General features: G+C 40.1%; 2 protein-coding genes across 3 annotated transcripts in view; one reads left to right on the forward strand and one right to left on the reverse strand.

The window, feature by feature from the left end:
- The window catches only part of Mrpl50 (mitochondrial ribosomal protein L50), a 12,760-nt gene extending 5,486 nt beyond the window's left edge, over positions 1 to 7,274 (reverse strand). The window contains exon 1 of the mRNA XM_031377384.1: positions 7,138 to 7,274. Within this exon, the coding sequence (XP_031233244.1) occupies positions 7,138 to 7,229 (92 nt within the window). The 5' untranslated portion in view covers positions 7,230 to 7,274. The remainder of the gene's footprint in view (positions 1 to 7,137) is intronic.
- Positions 7,253 to 15,277, forward strand: Znf189 (zinc finger protein 189). Of its 2 annotated transcripts, XM_031377382.1 has the most exons (3): positions 7,255 to 7,775; positions 8,616 to 8,700; positions 12,746 to 15,277. In XM_031377382.1, exons 1-3 carry the CDS (start codon positions 7,743 to 7,745, stop codon positions 14,452 to 14,454), a joined length of 1,827 nt encoding a protein of 608 aa, XP_031233242.1. In that variant the 5' UTR covers positions 7,255 to 7,742; the 3' UTR covers positions 14,455 to 15,277. The 2 variants fall into 2 exon arrangements, with proteins under 2 accessions (XP_031233243.1, XP_031233242.1); XM_031377383.1 differs by lacking the exon at positions 8,616 to 8,700 and having other exon boundaries at positions 7,253 to 7,775; positions 12,746 to 15,274.
- The last annotated feature ends 95 nt before the right edge of the window (positions 15,278 to 15,372 follow it).

The raw sequence follows: 15,372 nt of genomic DNA on the forward strand, positions 1-15,372 counted from the left end.
TTGTTTTTTGGAGGGGAAACTGGGAATGGAGAAATTTACATGTAAATAAAGAAAATATCAGAAAAAAAATAAATAAAAAGAAATATATATATATAAAAAAAAGAACTTTAACCTGACTTCTCTATTCAATATTAAGTTCCTTTGATCTTTGCAGCAGTCTACACTGCTCATTGTATCCCATCCTATTTAAGTTTTAATTTTGATATATTCTACCTCACTTACAAGATGAGAGCTTGACTGAACAATTTCTTGCTGTATATGAGAGGCCAATCTATTCACTGTATATTTATATTATATGTATATAAGCATGCTGACTTCAATTTACTTGATGACACCTCTTGTAGCACTTGTGTCCTGGGTCACAATAACCAAGGACACTGCCAACACTGTTTCTTGAGAATGACCACACCAGATTGTAAGATCTTTTGTTAATTTGAGGTTCTTTAAAAGCAAACTTAACAACTGGTTAGAAGAGAATGTGGCTGGCATACCATTTAAATGCCTTGGTTTGTGAACTACCTAAGTAATGTGTTTCTCACAGACTTGCATCTGACTGAAACTGACCATCCCTACTGAAAACAGGGCACCAGAAATGAAGCTGAGAGGTTAAAATTTTCAAACTGTACTGTGGAAACTTAGCCATTAGTTGAACTTTGTGGGAGACCAGCTCCCAGAACCTAAAAACAATGGGAGGCCAGTTCCCAAGAACCCAGAAACAAGGGAACCAAGATGACTTGGCCTGAGAACCCAGAAACAACCAGGCCCAAAACAATTGCCAGGTGGCTAGCCCGCCCTGGACTCTAGCACGAGCCAGCACCAATCCCCTTCCCCTTCCCCGTCTTCCCTTTTGCCCCAGCAACTGCACAGAAATAAAAAGCTGCCTAAGACCCTGCTCAGGGCCAGACTCCTCTACCCCTGCCAGAGATATGAGTCTCGCCCCAGCTAGCTGGAATAAAAAGCCTCTTGCAGACTGCATCAAGTCGGTGTCTTGGAAGTGTGTGGGGGTCCCTCCGGAAATCTCACAAAGCCAAAAATATGCTTTGGAATACAACTTTTCTTGTTTACTTAAGACTTTGTTCCACCAACTAATCCTTCGTCCTTCATAAATTTTGATTAACATCTCAGTACTTGTGGTGGCCTGAATAAATTCCTCAAATTTTTTTGTCCTGGATACTCTGTATTTGTAATTAGGTCTTTTTAGAGATGATTAGAGATCATGAGATAAGGAGGTTGGGAACTCCATAAAAGCATTAGTGGTATAAAAGAGACATGCTTGCTCTGTCTCACCACATGCCACCCTCCACTGTGTTATGAGGCAGCAAGAAGGCCCTCTACAGCTATAGTGCAGATAACAGTACCGTGCTATTTATAAATCACCCATTTTCAGTCATTTTGTTATGTCAGTGGAAAGGGAACTAAGACTCTACTACAGTATTCTAAGGTAAAGAATAGACTGAAAGAGCTTCCATTTTTGAAAAAAAAAAACAATAACTATTTCAACAACAATTCTCCAATGAGTTGTTTATTGCGTTTTGGCTCACTCTCCTTCCAGAGTCCTCCAGTCCCTCCCTTACATTTCATCACTTTCAGAATAAAATGAAATTCGGGTAAAAGACTCAACACTCTAAAAGATGGAGTGGCTAAAATTTAAAAAATGAGGGCTAGAAAGATGGCTCACTTGTAAAAGGTGAGGCTCATAACCAAAATGTCAAAATAAAAACCAAACTCTAACTATATGCTGTCTACAAGAAATTTTTTATCAGAATCAAGGGCTACATTGACTAAAACTGATAGAAAAAAAGTAGTCTATGGGAAAGGAAAACAAACCGAAGTAGGAAGAGCTACACTTACATCAAACCAAATAAACCTTTAAAGGTCATTAGATAATAATAAAATGATCAATTTAATTGGATATAAATAAACATGTAACCAATACCAGAGCACCGAGTTATACAAAGTAAATATAGACAAACCTGAAAAGAAAAATTACCAACAAAACAGAACTCATTAACACACCTTCAACAAATAGTGCTTAAAACACCAATAAATGCTTAATTTTACAACTTGTACACCAAGTGGACACACACAAAGCTTTCAATTTAACATCTTCCTTTACATGAAAGAAATATTTTCACCTTTATTTCTCAAGCATATAGTGAACATTTTTAGGATAGGTTACATTCTATCATGAAAGAAGCCTCATGAATTTAGAAGTTCAAAATCATACAAAAGCCTTACTGACCAAAGGAAAAAACTAGTCACCAGTAACACAAGAGAAAAAAAATAACACGTATATTAATACTAAGCAATATACTCCTGTTCAATGAGGAAGTAAAAAACGAGCTTCCAGACTATCTTGTTATCATAAAGGCCTGGAGACTTGGCTTTATGGGTAAAATGCCTACCAAGTATGGTGGTTTGAATAGGAATGGCTCCTATAGATTTGTAGGATTGTTCACCAGGGAGTGGCACTATTAAGAGGTTGGCCTTGTTGGAGGAATTATGTCATTGGGAGAGAACTTTAAGGTTTCAAATGCTCAAGCCAGGTCCAAGTGTTTCTTAGTTTTCCTCCTCCCTGTAGAGATGGAGAACTCTCAGCTACCTCCCCAGCACCATGTCTGCCTACATGCTACCATGCTTTCTGCCATGATGACAATGGACTAACCTCTGAAACATAAGCCAGTCCCAATTAAATGTTTTCCTTTATAAGAGGTACTGTGGTCATGGTGTCTCAGCAATAGAAATCAAACCAACCAACCATCAGGACTGGGTTCAATACTCAGCATCTAGGAGGGAAAACTACCAGAACGTATACATGTTTGTAACCAGAAAACTGGGGAGACAGAGAAAGGAGGCCTCAGGGCTGGCTAGTCAGTCTAGTCAAGTCATAGGGCTCCAGGTTCAATGAAAGACCATGCCTCAAACTATACAGTGGGGCATGACTGAAGAAAACACTCAATCTCACACACATAACACATACACAATCATACACACACACACCCAATATCTTGAGTTGGGTGGAAATGTATAACATAACAGTGCTGGTTACTTTTATGTCAACTTGGCACAGCTAGAGTCATTTGGGAAAACAGAATCTCACTTAAGAAAGCCCCAAGACTGGCCTATGGGCAACTCTGTGCCTGACATACTTTCTTGATTAATAATTAATGTGGGGGTGCCCCGATCACCTTGGGTGGTGCCACACTTAGTCTGGTGCTCCTGGTTGCTAAAAGAAAGCAGGTAGAGCAAGTTATTCAGGAGCAAGCCAGAAAGCAGCACTGCTCCATGGTCTCTACATAGTTCCTGCTTCCAGGTTCCTGTTTTGTGATCCTGGCCTGACTTCCCCAGATGATGGACTGACCCCAAGCTATAAGATAAAATAGATCCCTTGTTAGCATCAGGCACATGCGTGGACTGCTAGAAGTGACTTCACAGCAATCAGGTATCTTTACAGCCAGCTCTCAGACCCAGAGAAGAGACATGTCATCTCTAGGAGACAGAGTAGTAGCTACTAGCTCCTGGTGCTTCTATCTGCCCTGCCCCCTTCTCTCTTCCCTTCCATACTCTCCCAGAGGCTGCCTCAGACCCCCTCCCACGTGAGACCTGCTGCATAGTATGATTTATTCAGAGCTGTGACATTTATTTCTAACACTCCTTCCTCCTCAAGTTGCTTTTGGTCATGGTATTTTTATCACAATAGAAACCCTAACAAAGACAATAAAAAACATAAAAAGAAAGGCTGGTGAGATGGCTCAGAGGTTAAGAGTACTGACAGCTGTTCCAAAGGTCCTGAGTTCAAATCCCAGCAACCACATGATGGCTCACAACCATTCATAATGAGATCTGACACCCTCTTCTGGTGTTTCTGAAGACAGCTACAGTGTACTTATGTATAATAATAAATAAATCTTTTTTTTTTTTTTTTAAAAAAAGAAAGCCTGCACTAAGGTGATTTATAAGTAATAAATGACTACATTGCTAAAGATTTTAAGCAACTTAATACTGATCCACATGAAACTAATAAAAGAAAAATGTAAATCCCAAAGTTAACAAAACAAAAGCAATAATAAAGAGCAGAGCAGATACAAATATCATAAAAAGAAACCAACAAAACTAAGAGTTAATACAGAAAACCTTAAAACCTCATGTAATTAAAATCAGAAATATAAGGCGATACAAGAGATGTTTCATAAATAAAAAGTCACAAGAGAGCTGTACAAGCTGCAGAACCTAAAAGAAGCGATTAAGATCCTAGGTACATAAAACCCTAAACCAAGAAAGAATACAAAGCCTAAGCCAGTCAACAGCAATAAAAGAGACTAGAGAAAAACAAAACATCAAAAAGCATCCCAAGAAATATAGGTAGGGACCAAATAGCTCCATGTGGTAATTATTCAAAAAAAAGAACTGATATCAGCCCTTATTAAATTCTCCCAAAAGTGGGATGAAGCACTTCGAAAATCATCTTATGAAACCAGGACTAAAATCATAGATACCCCAAGGAAGCTATGAGCCAATACTTCTAATAAACTCAGATGCAATAAATACTCAAGAAAATGAAAATAAAACCAAATACAGTAGCACATCAAAAAGATGATGATAGCCGGGTGGTGGTGGCACACACCTTTAATCCCAGCACCTGGGAGGCAGAGGCAGGTGGATTTCTGAGTTTGAGGTCAGCCTGGTCTACAGAGTGAGTTCCAGGACAGCCAGGGCAACACAGAGAAACCCTGTCTCAAAAAAAAAACCAAAAAAACAAAAAAAAAATGACTATATTATGACTGAGTAGAACACTTTCCTGTACTGCAAAGCTTGTTCAACATACACAAATCAATAGTGATATGCCACATTAACAGAATGAAAGTAAAACTCACGTTATCATGTCAATAGAAGCAGAAAGTGTCTAATATAAAGCTTAACACTCATCCACAATCAAAGCTCCAAACAAAATAGGTGGAGAATCTACCACAACCAAATAAGTTTAATTTAGAAAAGCCCACAGCTAAGATTATAACAAATGGGGAAAACAGTTTTCTTTCCACGATCAGGTACAAGCAAGGATGCTCACTTTCACAACTTTTTTTAGTGGGAGGAAGAAAAGAGTAGTTCTTGCTATGTAAAGTACACTGGCCTTGAACTCATGATTTCTGCTTCAACCTCTGCAAATCAATACATCATACTAGAACTCGTGCTCAAGAGCTTTGAGAAAGAAAAAATAAAAGGCAACCAAATTAGAAAGAATTTGTCTCAGCATATGATATGAGCCTCTGAGAAGAAAACCTCAAAGACTGTGCAACACACACACACACACACACACACACACACACACACACACACAGGAAATTGCTAGATCTAATAAACTAGCCCAGTAAAGTTGCAGGATACAAAATTAACATTAAAATAAAAGTCAGAAGTTGAGGGTTGGAAAATTTTGAGCTCAGAAGTTAAGAGAACTTGCTGCTCTTCCAGAGTGCAGTTCTCAGCAGCAACATCAGGCTGCTAGCTCACAATCTCTTGTAATGCCAGCTCCAGGGGATTGGACGCCCTCTTCTGTCCCCTGGGAGTAGCAGCACACATATATTTAAACATACACATATATATACATAAATAAAATAAATCCTCAATAAAATCAGTGGTTTCTCTAGAGAAATAATAAATCATCCCTCACCTCCAAAAAATGATCAAGAAATCTAATTTGTTCATAATAGCAGGAAAATACCCAAGCAGGTTAAAGATCTATACTCTGAAAACTGTACAACATCGATGAACAGAAAACACACATAAATGAAGATAGTTCATCTTCAATAATTGATGAATCAATACTGTTCCATGTCTGCACTATTATTACTTAAATAATCTACGTATTTAACTCAAAAAATCGAATGGCATTTTCCAAAGACATAAAGACCAATCTCAAATTACGAATATCCTCAATAATCTTGAGCAAGAAAAATGTGGAAATTATGCTTCAAGAATTAAAATTCTAACACAGAGCTATGATGATTGACAATAAACAAAACAAACAAACAAAATGAAAAAAGGATGTAAAGATGGAATTAGCCTGACTGCATAAATCTCTTTTCTATGTGTATATACATCAATACATCCATTTACACCTTAAAGAGCAGGTAAAATGAACACTAGTTTATCATCAACTGCCCCCTCCTATGAGGACAAATATTTGGTCTAATTAACCACTATATCTTTAATATTTATCCCATAGTAGACACTAAAATATTAGTTGAGTGAATAAGAGAAGTGACCTTGGGACATCTGACACTAACCAGAGAGAGGTTAGAATAAATACACACGAGGTGATGATTCAAACTTCTAACTTACTACATTCATTGTTCTCTGAGGTTCCAACGGTTAAGTTTTCATGCCCTAAATATTACAGGTCATATACATACATCCCACATGATGCAGTGAGGAAAACTGTAGGAAGCAGTTAAGACATGGGGATTCAAGATCGACCATGTGCATGCTTCCCTTCAGTGGGCCTCCGTTCCCTCTCGTATCACAATACTAAAGCGTGGAAAGGGAGTATTGCTGGAGCTTTGGACACACTTAAGAGAAACGGAAGGCATTTAGAAACTATTTGTTGTATGCATCAATGAAATCAATCTCTCTGTGTCTCTCTCTGCCTCTCTCTCTCTCTCTGTCTCTCTCTCTGTCTCTCTCTCTCTCTCTCTCTCTCTCTCTCTCTCACACACTCACACACACACACACACACACACACGAGCCCAATAAGACACATACGGTTGAGCCGATGCCTTTAATCCCGGTTTTGCTTAAAAATAGCCAACCCTCGCGAAGAAGTTAGACTTATTGAGCACCTACGTTCATGTTTTGGGTTGACCAATTCATGAGTTGTTTGCTTGCAGACACCACACTGGGTGCCTTTGACACGTGGTTAATGCTCTTGCTAAGGAAACAAGACGCGAGGGAAAAGGCACCCTGTGGCCGTTAGGAGTGGTCCTGCCAATCGCGGAAACGTAACCTTTTAGCTCGGATCTCTACGCCACGCTAACTCCTGCAGGCTCAGGACTAGTATCCCATCTTAACCCTCTGAACTCGTCCCCTCCACTTCTGATTATTTACGTGGAACTCAGCCCATTGAGAAACACTCAAATTTACCTGGATCGAGACCAAAACTCTCTACGTGAAGCCAAGGGAAGCTTCCACAGCCAGCCTCTTCTTGCAAGCCGACAGACAGCCAGCGCCGCCATTTTCGACAATACCCCAGAGCGCCGACGTGCTCAACTCAGCCAATCATATGAAAGCTTACTTCAGCGGTCCCAGACGTTGCCTAGACCTCTGCATTCCGGGAAATGTAGTTCTCTTGCCATTTACGGAAGAAGGCTGTGGCTCGCTCCCTGGGCATGTTGGGAGTTGTAGTTAGAGAGGTTCCGCGAAGGCTCCGGGTAACGCCTTCTGGTCCGGGGGTGGTCGGTAGTAGTGCAGCTTGACTTTGAGGCGGAGGAATTGGCAACCAGGAGGAGATTTTACAGGGAGGCCCTAAAGGCTAGGCAGCCGGGCAGAGGACGGGGCTTGGGGGTCTAGAGGACAGACAGACAGAACGTCTGATATGCCCAGGGGAACTTGACCGCTCCGAGACAGAGTCAGGACCTCGCCAGACCCACCCAGTGAGCCCCTTCTCGCCGGGCCTTATTTCCAGCAGCCATCTATCTAGGCCTCATCAGAGCCCCAATGCTGTGTGGCTGCTATTCCTGAACGAGGCGATGGCGTCCCCAAGTCCACCGCTGGAGCCAAAGGTGAGTTGCCCTTTCAAGAGATCTCCCCGTTATTTCGCTACTCCGGAGATAGCAAGGCCGCGCCATCACCTCTTCCCCTGTCCCCAGCTCCTGGCCATCTCTACAACTCTCAGAAAGGACCCTAGCCAATGCCTGTGTACCCATGCTTCGGGACATACCCCTCGCTGCGAGGTGCTTTTAGTTAGTTCACTTACAAACTACCCAAAGGCCCCCCCTTTTCTTCTTTTTCTTTCTTTCTTTCTTTCTTTCTTTCTTTCTTTCTTTCTTTCTTTCTTTCTTTTTTTTCAAGAGCAACTTGATAAATCGGCTGGGGAAAATTAAGACTGCTCCAAGTTCACATTTATGAGTTTCTCAGGTGAGGCAGTACTACTTTTTTTTTTTTTTGGTCTCGTTTGTCTTCTGCCGCTAGCACAATGTCTGAACTCAAGGTGAGTGTTTAGAAAACCTAATGGAACTGAGTCGAATTGGGTCACAAGCTGGTGTGGGTAGAACACTGGGGCGAACAGTGAAGCCAGGGAAGGTTCGGGAGGTTTTGAGGCTGTTAACTAAAATTAAAACAGTAGTGATATTAGTGCGTGATAACTAAAGCAGAAAAGACCTTTAGTTCGGAAGGCACAGATCCAGCTCAGTTCCTTGCCAGTCTGAGGTGCCATGGACTGGGCACCTTTTGGAACTCTTATACTTACTGTGTTCCTTCTAGTGAATGGGAGCAATGGTAAGTGGTAACTTCTACCACGTTCAGTGGGAGAACTGTCCTTGAGACAACTGGAACTGATTACAGAAATAAAAGTATTCCAGTTGTTGCTGACATTTGAGGCTATGGCTATGTTTCTTACCCAGGAGGAGTGGGGTTATTTGGATCCAGCTCGACGAAGCTTGTGTAAGGATGTCATGATGGACAGTTACGGAAAGCTGGTCTCGCTAGGTAAGAATGTGCTGTTTCTCTAACTAAGATATCTCATAAGATACTGACACTCAGACCCAGAATGCTTCAAGCAGTATTACTGACACCAGGACTGTTTTGTCCCAACAGTCTGATTCAGATCTTTCTGCCACTCTGGTGGTATCCCTAGCTTCTTTTGTCAGCAGAGGCCAGCTTTGGCAGCTTCCTCATCTCATTCCCATACGGCTCAGTTGGCTCTGTTCTTTCCTTCCTGGTTCGTCTTCCCACGGCTTTTCCCCCACCCTCTTTCACTCTGCCTTCTGGAGCCTGGGCCGCTGCTCATCACGCAGTGTTCCTTACCACTCCAGCCTACACTGAAAGCTGGCACATTGCCGAGCACACCACTTTCCTGGCAGACTTTCAAGTGGGGGCTGCTCATTCTTCCAGGTCCTCCTTCCTCTTGCTTTGTCTCAGGACCTGGAGGCAGAAGTTAAGTGTTCTCCCAGCTCTCCGGTGCTCCAAAGCATTTGTTTTCCACCTTCCAAAAGCATGTCCTTGTGTGGTATCTGCAGTCCTGTTCCACCCACTGCTCCTGTTTATCATCATCTGTCACCTTCCCCCCACTCCCAGCCCCACCCCCCACTGCTTAACCCAGTCATTGAGGGAGCTTCAGTGGGTCTTGATCATGTAGACTTCAGGAACCCTGCTTTCCATCCTGGCCTTAATTTTGTTCTGACAAGCAAGTCTGAAAACACAGTGTCCTGGTCTCTGACCACTGTTGACAACTAAAAGAAGAGCCAAACAGGCTTGCTTCTTGCCCTGGTGGAACCTAACTGCGGCTTCCATTTCCATCTCTCTTTCACTTTTCCATCAGAAATCCAAGAACAACTAATAATAACTGAAAATATATAGGAAGCCCAGCACAGCTTCCAAAACGTAGCTAATGAACTGCTGAACACCCGGACAGTCCTTTACTTCAGAATGTAGGAGCATTGACCTTCAGCCTTCTTTCCAGGGTCATCTGACACACTTAGAGAAGCAAGAATACTAAAGATTAGCCCACTCCTTCTCTTCTATTTCACAGACCAAATCCAGGTCACTAACGTGAACTCTTAATTCTGATGCCTCTAATCCATACCCTTAAAGCAGCTTTCATCATTTCACCAGAAACTGAGCTGTAGTCTCTGTTCTTTCTCCTTTGCTACTTATAAAAATTGGGAAAGTGTTGCTGGGGATCAAGCGAGCCTAGGACCTTGTTGATGCCAAATATCTTTTCTACCAATGAAGTTCACCTCCACCTTTAGTGAAGTAACCCTTGTTCTAATAATAGATTTAAATCATGGTCTTCCCAACATGGTGGGAAAAAAGAAACTTAACTGGACTAATGTCTCCTTCTTGCTGTTTTCTGTGATTTACTACTATTTTATACAATTCTACCTTCTCGTGTCTGTGATTTTTGTCTTGCCTCCTCAATCTCCTCAGACACATCTTGGACCTTATTCTACCTCTTTATGAATGTTTATGACTTTGTTTTGAGACAGGTTTTTGCTTCATAGTCCAGTCTGGTTTCAAATTCACAATCTTGCTCAAGTCACCCAAACTACTGAGACTCCAGGCATGTCCCACTACACATCTGTTTAAAACTCTTCTTAGCTTCTTTCTGTTTGCTTGCATTCCTTACTATCTATACCCTTTGCTCCGAGGACCTTACCTATACTCAGATCATTAGCTGCCACCCCTAGATTGATTGAGGCATAGAAGCCATATCATGAAGAGTTTGATAATATCGTTATCAAAAGGAACTATCCTTTCATCTTAAATTGATATGGTTGGTGAATCCTCAGGTAATGACGTGAATAGAATTTTATTTCTAAATATCTGGACCCATAAGGCTAATGTAGTGTGATGGCAACCTTAAGATAAATGGGTATCTGATTGTGAAAATGAAGATAATAAATAGATATTAGAAAGAAATCCATAGTTTCTTCAGATTAACAGTATGAAAGAAAAGTAGAAATCTAGGATTTGAGAATAATAAATAGTGGTGTCGATTAGAAATGGAGAGACATTAAGAGATGATGATGATGATGGTGATGATGATACATTTAAGTGGAGAGTATTTTGTAGAAAAATGTTATAGGGATATAAGCCTGAGTAACAGCTACACAAAACAGTTGTCAAAGGTAGATGAAGTAATGAGGTAAATTCAGTAGAAAAAGCCAAAGAAGGAGAGATTGAAATTTAGAGGGGTGGGTACCATCAAAAAGAGAAGCAGGGTTAAGAAACGGGATGATCAACAATGTTGGATGATGCCGAATAAAATAAAGACTACTAAATTCACTGTGTTGTTGGAAAGTCTTTAGTAATTTGGTGAAAAGTTCTCTCTCTGTTCTAGAAACAAAATATGTGTTGTTGTAGCTTACAGAATAAGTTGAATAGAAAGAAGGTGAGCAATAAGGAAAACAATGAAAAGCTGCAGTGTAAGATTTTGTTTCGGGTAGCTTCTGTCAAGACAAAAAGATTCCGGGCTCAAAATAAAGTTGGTTATGCCATGGTAGTAAGATGTCAATGGAAAGTGCAGTTTGAAAGAAGAGGAAAGAACTGAACACATGCTCAGAGGAGAGTGGAGTCAGGAGGGGTAGTGAAACACTTTTAGACATGAATGACATATACATCCCCTGTTACAGATAGTTTTTATGAGTAGAGGCAGAAACTTGAGGGACTTCACATTCTTTTTTTGTTGTGTTTAAGGAAGCAAATCAGTGAGGTGAATCTGAGAGGAGATACTAGCCTAAGGGCCAGGGCATGGTGGCGCACGCCTTTAATCCCAGCACTTGGGAGGCAGAGGCAGGTGGATTTCTGAGTTCAAGGCCAGCCTGGTCTACAGAGTGAGTTCCAGGACAGCCAGGGCTACACAGAGAAAGCCTGTCTCAAACAAACAAACAAACAAACAAAAGAAACAAATCAAGGTTCTAGTAGTTGCTTAAGGGAATGAAGTCATATATGTATGTGTATATATATATACATATATATATATATACATGTATATATATGTAAATTTTTTTTTTTTACTTGGGGGAAGGTGGCTTTAGTAATGTCATTAAAAAACTAGAAGACAACAAAATTGTGGGGAAAGACAATTATGGAAAAGGAACTTATTTAGGGTCAAATATGAACTTGAGTTATCAAACAACTGGAAATAGAAAATCAGCCTGGTACGGTTTTATCATATAGCATTATATTCTTTTCCCCTTTACTTATGCAAGGTTTTTGTTAGATGGCTGAAAAAAATATGGTATGGTTTATTTCATATGATATCATAAGCTACCACAGATGACTATTTTTTCATTAACTATGAACATAGTTATATTTATTCTTGTGGATAGATAGCTCAATCCTTTATTGGAAGTGCTGCTATCTACTTAATATGTTATCATTTTTCTTGATATTTGCTCTCCAGTTTTACTTAATGCCATATTATTTGGTAGTGTTTTATGTCTCCTCTTTGAGTCCTGGGTGATAGTTTAGTATCTTTCATGCATTAGGTGGTCGTAAGCTCTGGTGAATAAATTAACTGTAGAATCCTCTGTTCTCTGTTTTCCATCCTTCCTAGAAGCCTCCTTTTTGTCCTTGCCTCTCAGCTGTTGGTCTAGGTATATTCCAATAACTTTCCAATGCTTTCTCATCCTAAATTTTCTTAACTTGTTATTTCTTTCCATGATATCTTTTCTTTGATAGCTTCAGTGCTGTAAAAAAGAAAAACAATAAATAAATCAGATAACTAATGTTAAATAATACTGAACCAAGCACAGTGACACACACCTATAGTCTTAGCTATCTTAAAGGTGCTGAAACTGAATCTTATGAGCCCAAGAATTCAGGCCAGTCTGGGCAATATATATTGCCTCTTAAAAATTATTTGATAAAATATATATTATGAGCTAGTTTTAAAACTTAAGTAGTAAAAGAAAATACACATTAGCTATAAAAGGTTGATTTACCTTGATGACCGTGTTTTTCTAATAATTTCTCCTTTTCATTAAAGTGCTTGGCCAATACTTACTTTTTTTATTTACAAATATTTCAGACGTTTTAAACAGAAATAAAGATGAAGAGCCAACTGTGAAAGAAGACCTTGAGAAAGACATCGAACCACAGGGTGTAATAGTTACAAGAATCAAAAGTGAAATTGATCAGGATCCTATGGGTAGCGAAACCTTTGAACTTGTTGGTAGATTAGATAAACAAAGGGGGATCTTTTTATGGGAAATACCACGTGAATCTTTGACGGAGGAACAGAAAATATTCAGAGGACACACTAATGTTTGCAAGAGGCCAAACTCAGAAGAGAAATGTCATAAATGTGAAGAATGTGGAAAACGTTTTGTCCGCAAGGCCCATTTCATTCAGCATCAAAGGGTCCACACTGGTGAGAAACCTTTTCAATGCAATGAGTGTGGGAAAAGCTTCAGTCGAAGTTCATTTGTTATTGAACATCAGAGAATTCACACTGGGGAACGACCCTATGAGTGTAATTACTGTGGGAAAACCTTTAGTGTGAGTTCTACCCTTATTAGACACCAGAGAATCCACACTGGAGAAAGGCCTTACCAGTGTAATCAGTGTAAACAGAGCTTCAGCCAGAGAAGGAGCCTTGTAAAACATCAAAGAATCCACACTGGTGAGAAACCCCATAAGTGCAGTGACTGTGGAAAAGCCTTCAGTTGGAAATCCCACCTTATTGAGCATCAGAGAACACACACTGGGGAGAAACCCTATCACTGTACCAAATGCAAGAAAAGTTTTAGTCGAAACTCATTACTTGTTGAACACCAGAGAATTCATACCGGAGAAAGACCTCATAAGTGTGGTGAGTGTGGGAAGGCATTTAGATTAAGTACGTACCTTATACAACACCAAAAAATACACACTGGTGAGAAGCCTTTTCTTTGTATTGACTGTGGAAAGAGTTTCAGTCGGAGCTCATTCCTTATTGAACATCAGAGGATCCATACTGGTGAACGCCCTTATCAGTGCCAAGAGTGCGGGAAAAGTTTCAGCCAACTTTGCAACCTTACTCGTCATCAGAGAATTCACACTGGAGACAAACCCCACAAGTGTGAGGAATGTGGAAAAGCCTTCAGTAGAAGCTCAGGTCTCATTCAGCATCAGAGAATACACATCAGGGAAAAAACTTCTCCATTCAGTGAAACTAAGGAAAGTTTTGATCCAAACTGCAGTCTGGTTATACAGCAGGAAGTCTACCCTAAGGAAAAATCTTACAAATGCGATGACTGCGGGAAAACATTTAGTGTTAGTGCTCATCTTGTACAGCATCAGAGGATCCACACTGGTGAAAAGCCCTACCTGTGTACTGTGTGCGGGAAAAGCTTTAGTCGGAGTTCATTTCTTATTGAGCATCAGAGAATCCACACTGGTGAGAGACCTTACTTGTGCAGACAGTGTGGCAAAAGTTTTAGTCAACTTTGTAATCTCATCCGACATCAGGGTGTTCACACTGGTAATAAACCCCATAAATGTGAGGAATGTGGGAAAGCCTTCAGTAGGAACTCAGGTCTTATTCAGCACCAGAGAATACACACAGGAGAGAAACCTTATAAGTGTGAAAAATGTGACAAAAGTTTTAGTCAACAGCGCAGCCTTGTCAACCATCAGAAGATCCATGCGGAGGTGAAAACCCAAGAAATTTATGAATGTGATGCTTGTGGGGAAGCCTTTACTTGTCAGAGTTCTCTAATTCAACATCAAAAGTTGCATATTATGTGGATGCAGTAAAATTAGAGCTATTTTAATGCTTAAATTTGAGACTTGCTACCGAAGTGCAGTTTTAGTATGGCCCAACGTGGGTCAAATATAGCGACAAAGCAAACACTCATTGGCTTCGTGAAGAATAGTTCCTAACGATCCTATGAAGAGTGGACAGTGCCTGTGGGAAACTGACTTGCGATTCCTAGCTGCTTCCATAGCCACAGAGATTTGTTGATTTATGTAAGCCTCTCACCTTTCAGTAGAGTCGACTGGGCAAAGCATATGAGAACGTTCTGATGGGCACAGTGAAATTAGGGTACTGGAACTGACAGCAACTGATCCTGGGAAGCTAGGAATAATTCGAAAGTCTTGTAACCATCTCCTGTAGTTGCTCTTCACTTCCTTGAAATTTGACTATATGTGTCAAACCTCAGTGATTAAACAAATGTAATTTGTGAAAGTCCAGATATTTTCAAAGTTGCCAAACAGTGTTTATAACTGTTTAAGAAATTTGTGTGGAAAATTAGTTGGTGAAAGTTTAGGGCTCCAGTACTTCCCAGGTTGATAAAAGGTGCGAATCGTTAAGTTGTAAAGGTATTTGTTAGTGTTAACAACCAATAAAGGTGTTACCAAGGAATCTTTGGGAGTGCCTTCCCCTGATCCCCATAATGGGCCCCAAAAGATAATTACTGATTTATTTTGTGCTGTCTCGTCTGTGAAATCTGTTTGTAATACTATATTAACATTACTTTATTATTCCCACATAATCAGGAACATGTAAAGAAAGATGTATGTATTTTGATTACCAAGAATTGGAAATAATAATAATAAAAAAAATAACCTAAAATGTGTGCTAGGAAGCTGAGGTATTTTGGTATTGCTTTAGGTTTTATGGTAGATTTGCATGCAAGATTTAAATTCTTTTTTTTTTTTTTTTTTTTTTTT

The sequence above is a fragment of the Mastomys coucha genome, unplaced genomic scaffold, assembly GCF_008632895.1.
Source record: "Mastomys coucha isolate ucsf_1 unplaced genomic scaffold, UCSF_Mcou_1 pScaffold18, whole genome shotgun sequence".
Classification (NCBI taxonomy): Eukaryota; Metazoa; Chordata; class Mammalia; order Rodentia; family Muridae; genus Mastomys; species Mastomys coucha.

What these genes read in the sequence shown, in the direction of transcription:
- Znf189 (XM_031377382.1), top strand. Translation starts at nt 7,743, where the DNA reads ATGGCGTCCCCAAGTCCACCGCTGGAGCCAAAG. An exon ending in GTCCACCGCTGGAGCCAAAG is followed by an intron (nt 7,776 to 8,615) that starts GTGAGTTGCCCT and finishes TTTCTTACCCAG; the next exon opens with GAGGAGTGGGGTTATTTGGA. An exon ending in CGGAAAGCTGGTCTCGCTAG is followed by an intron (nt 8,701 to 12,745) that starts GTAAGAATGTGC and finishes CAAATATTTCAG; the next exon opens with ACGTTTTAAACAGAAATAAA.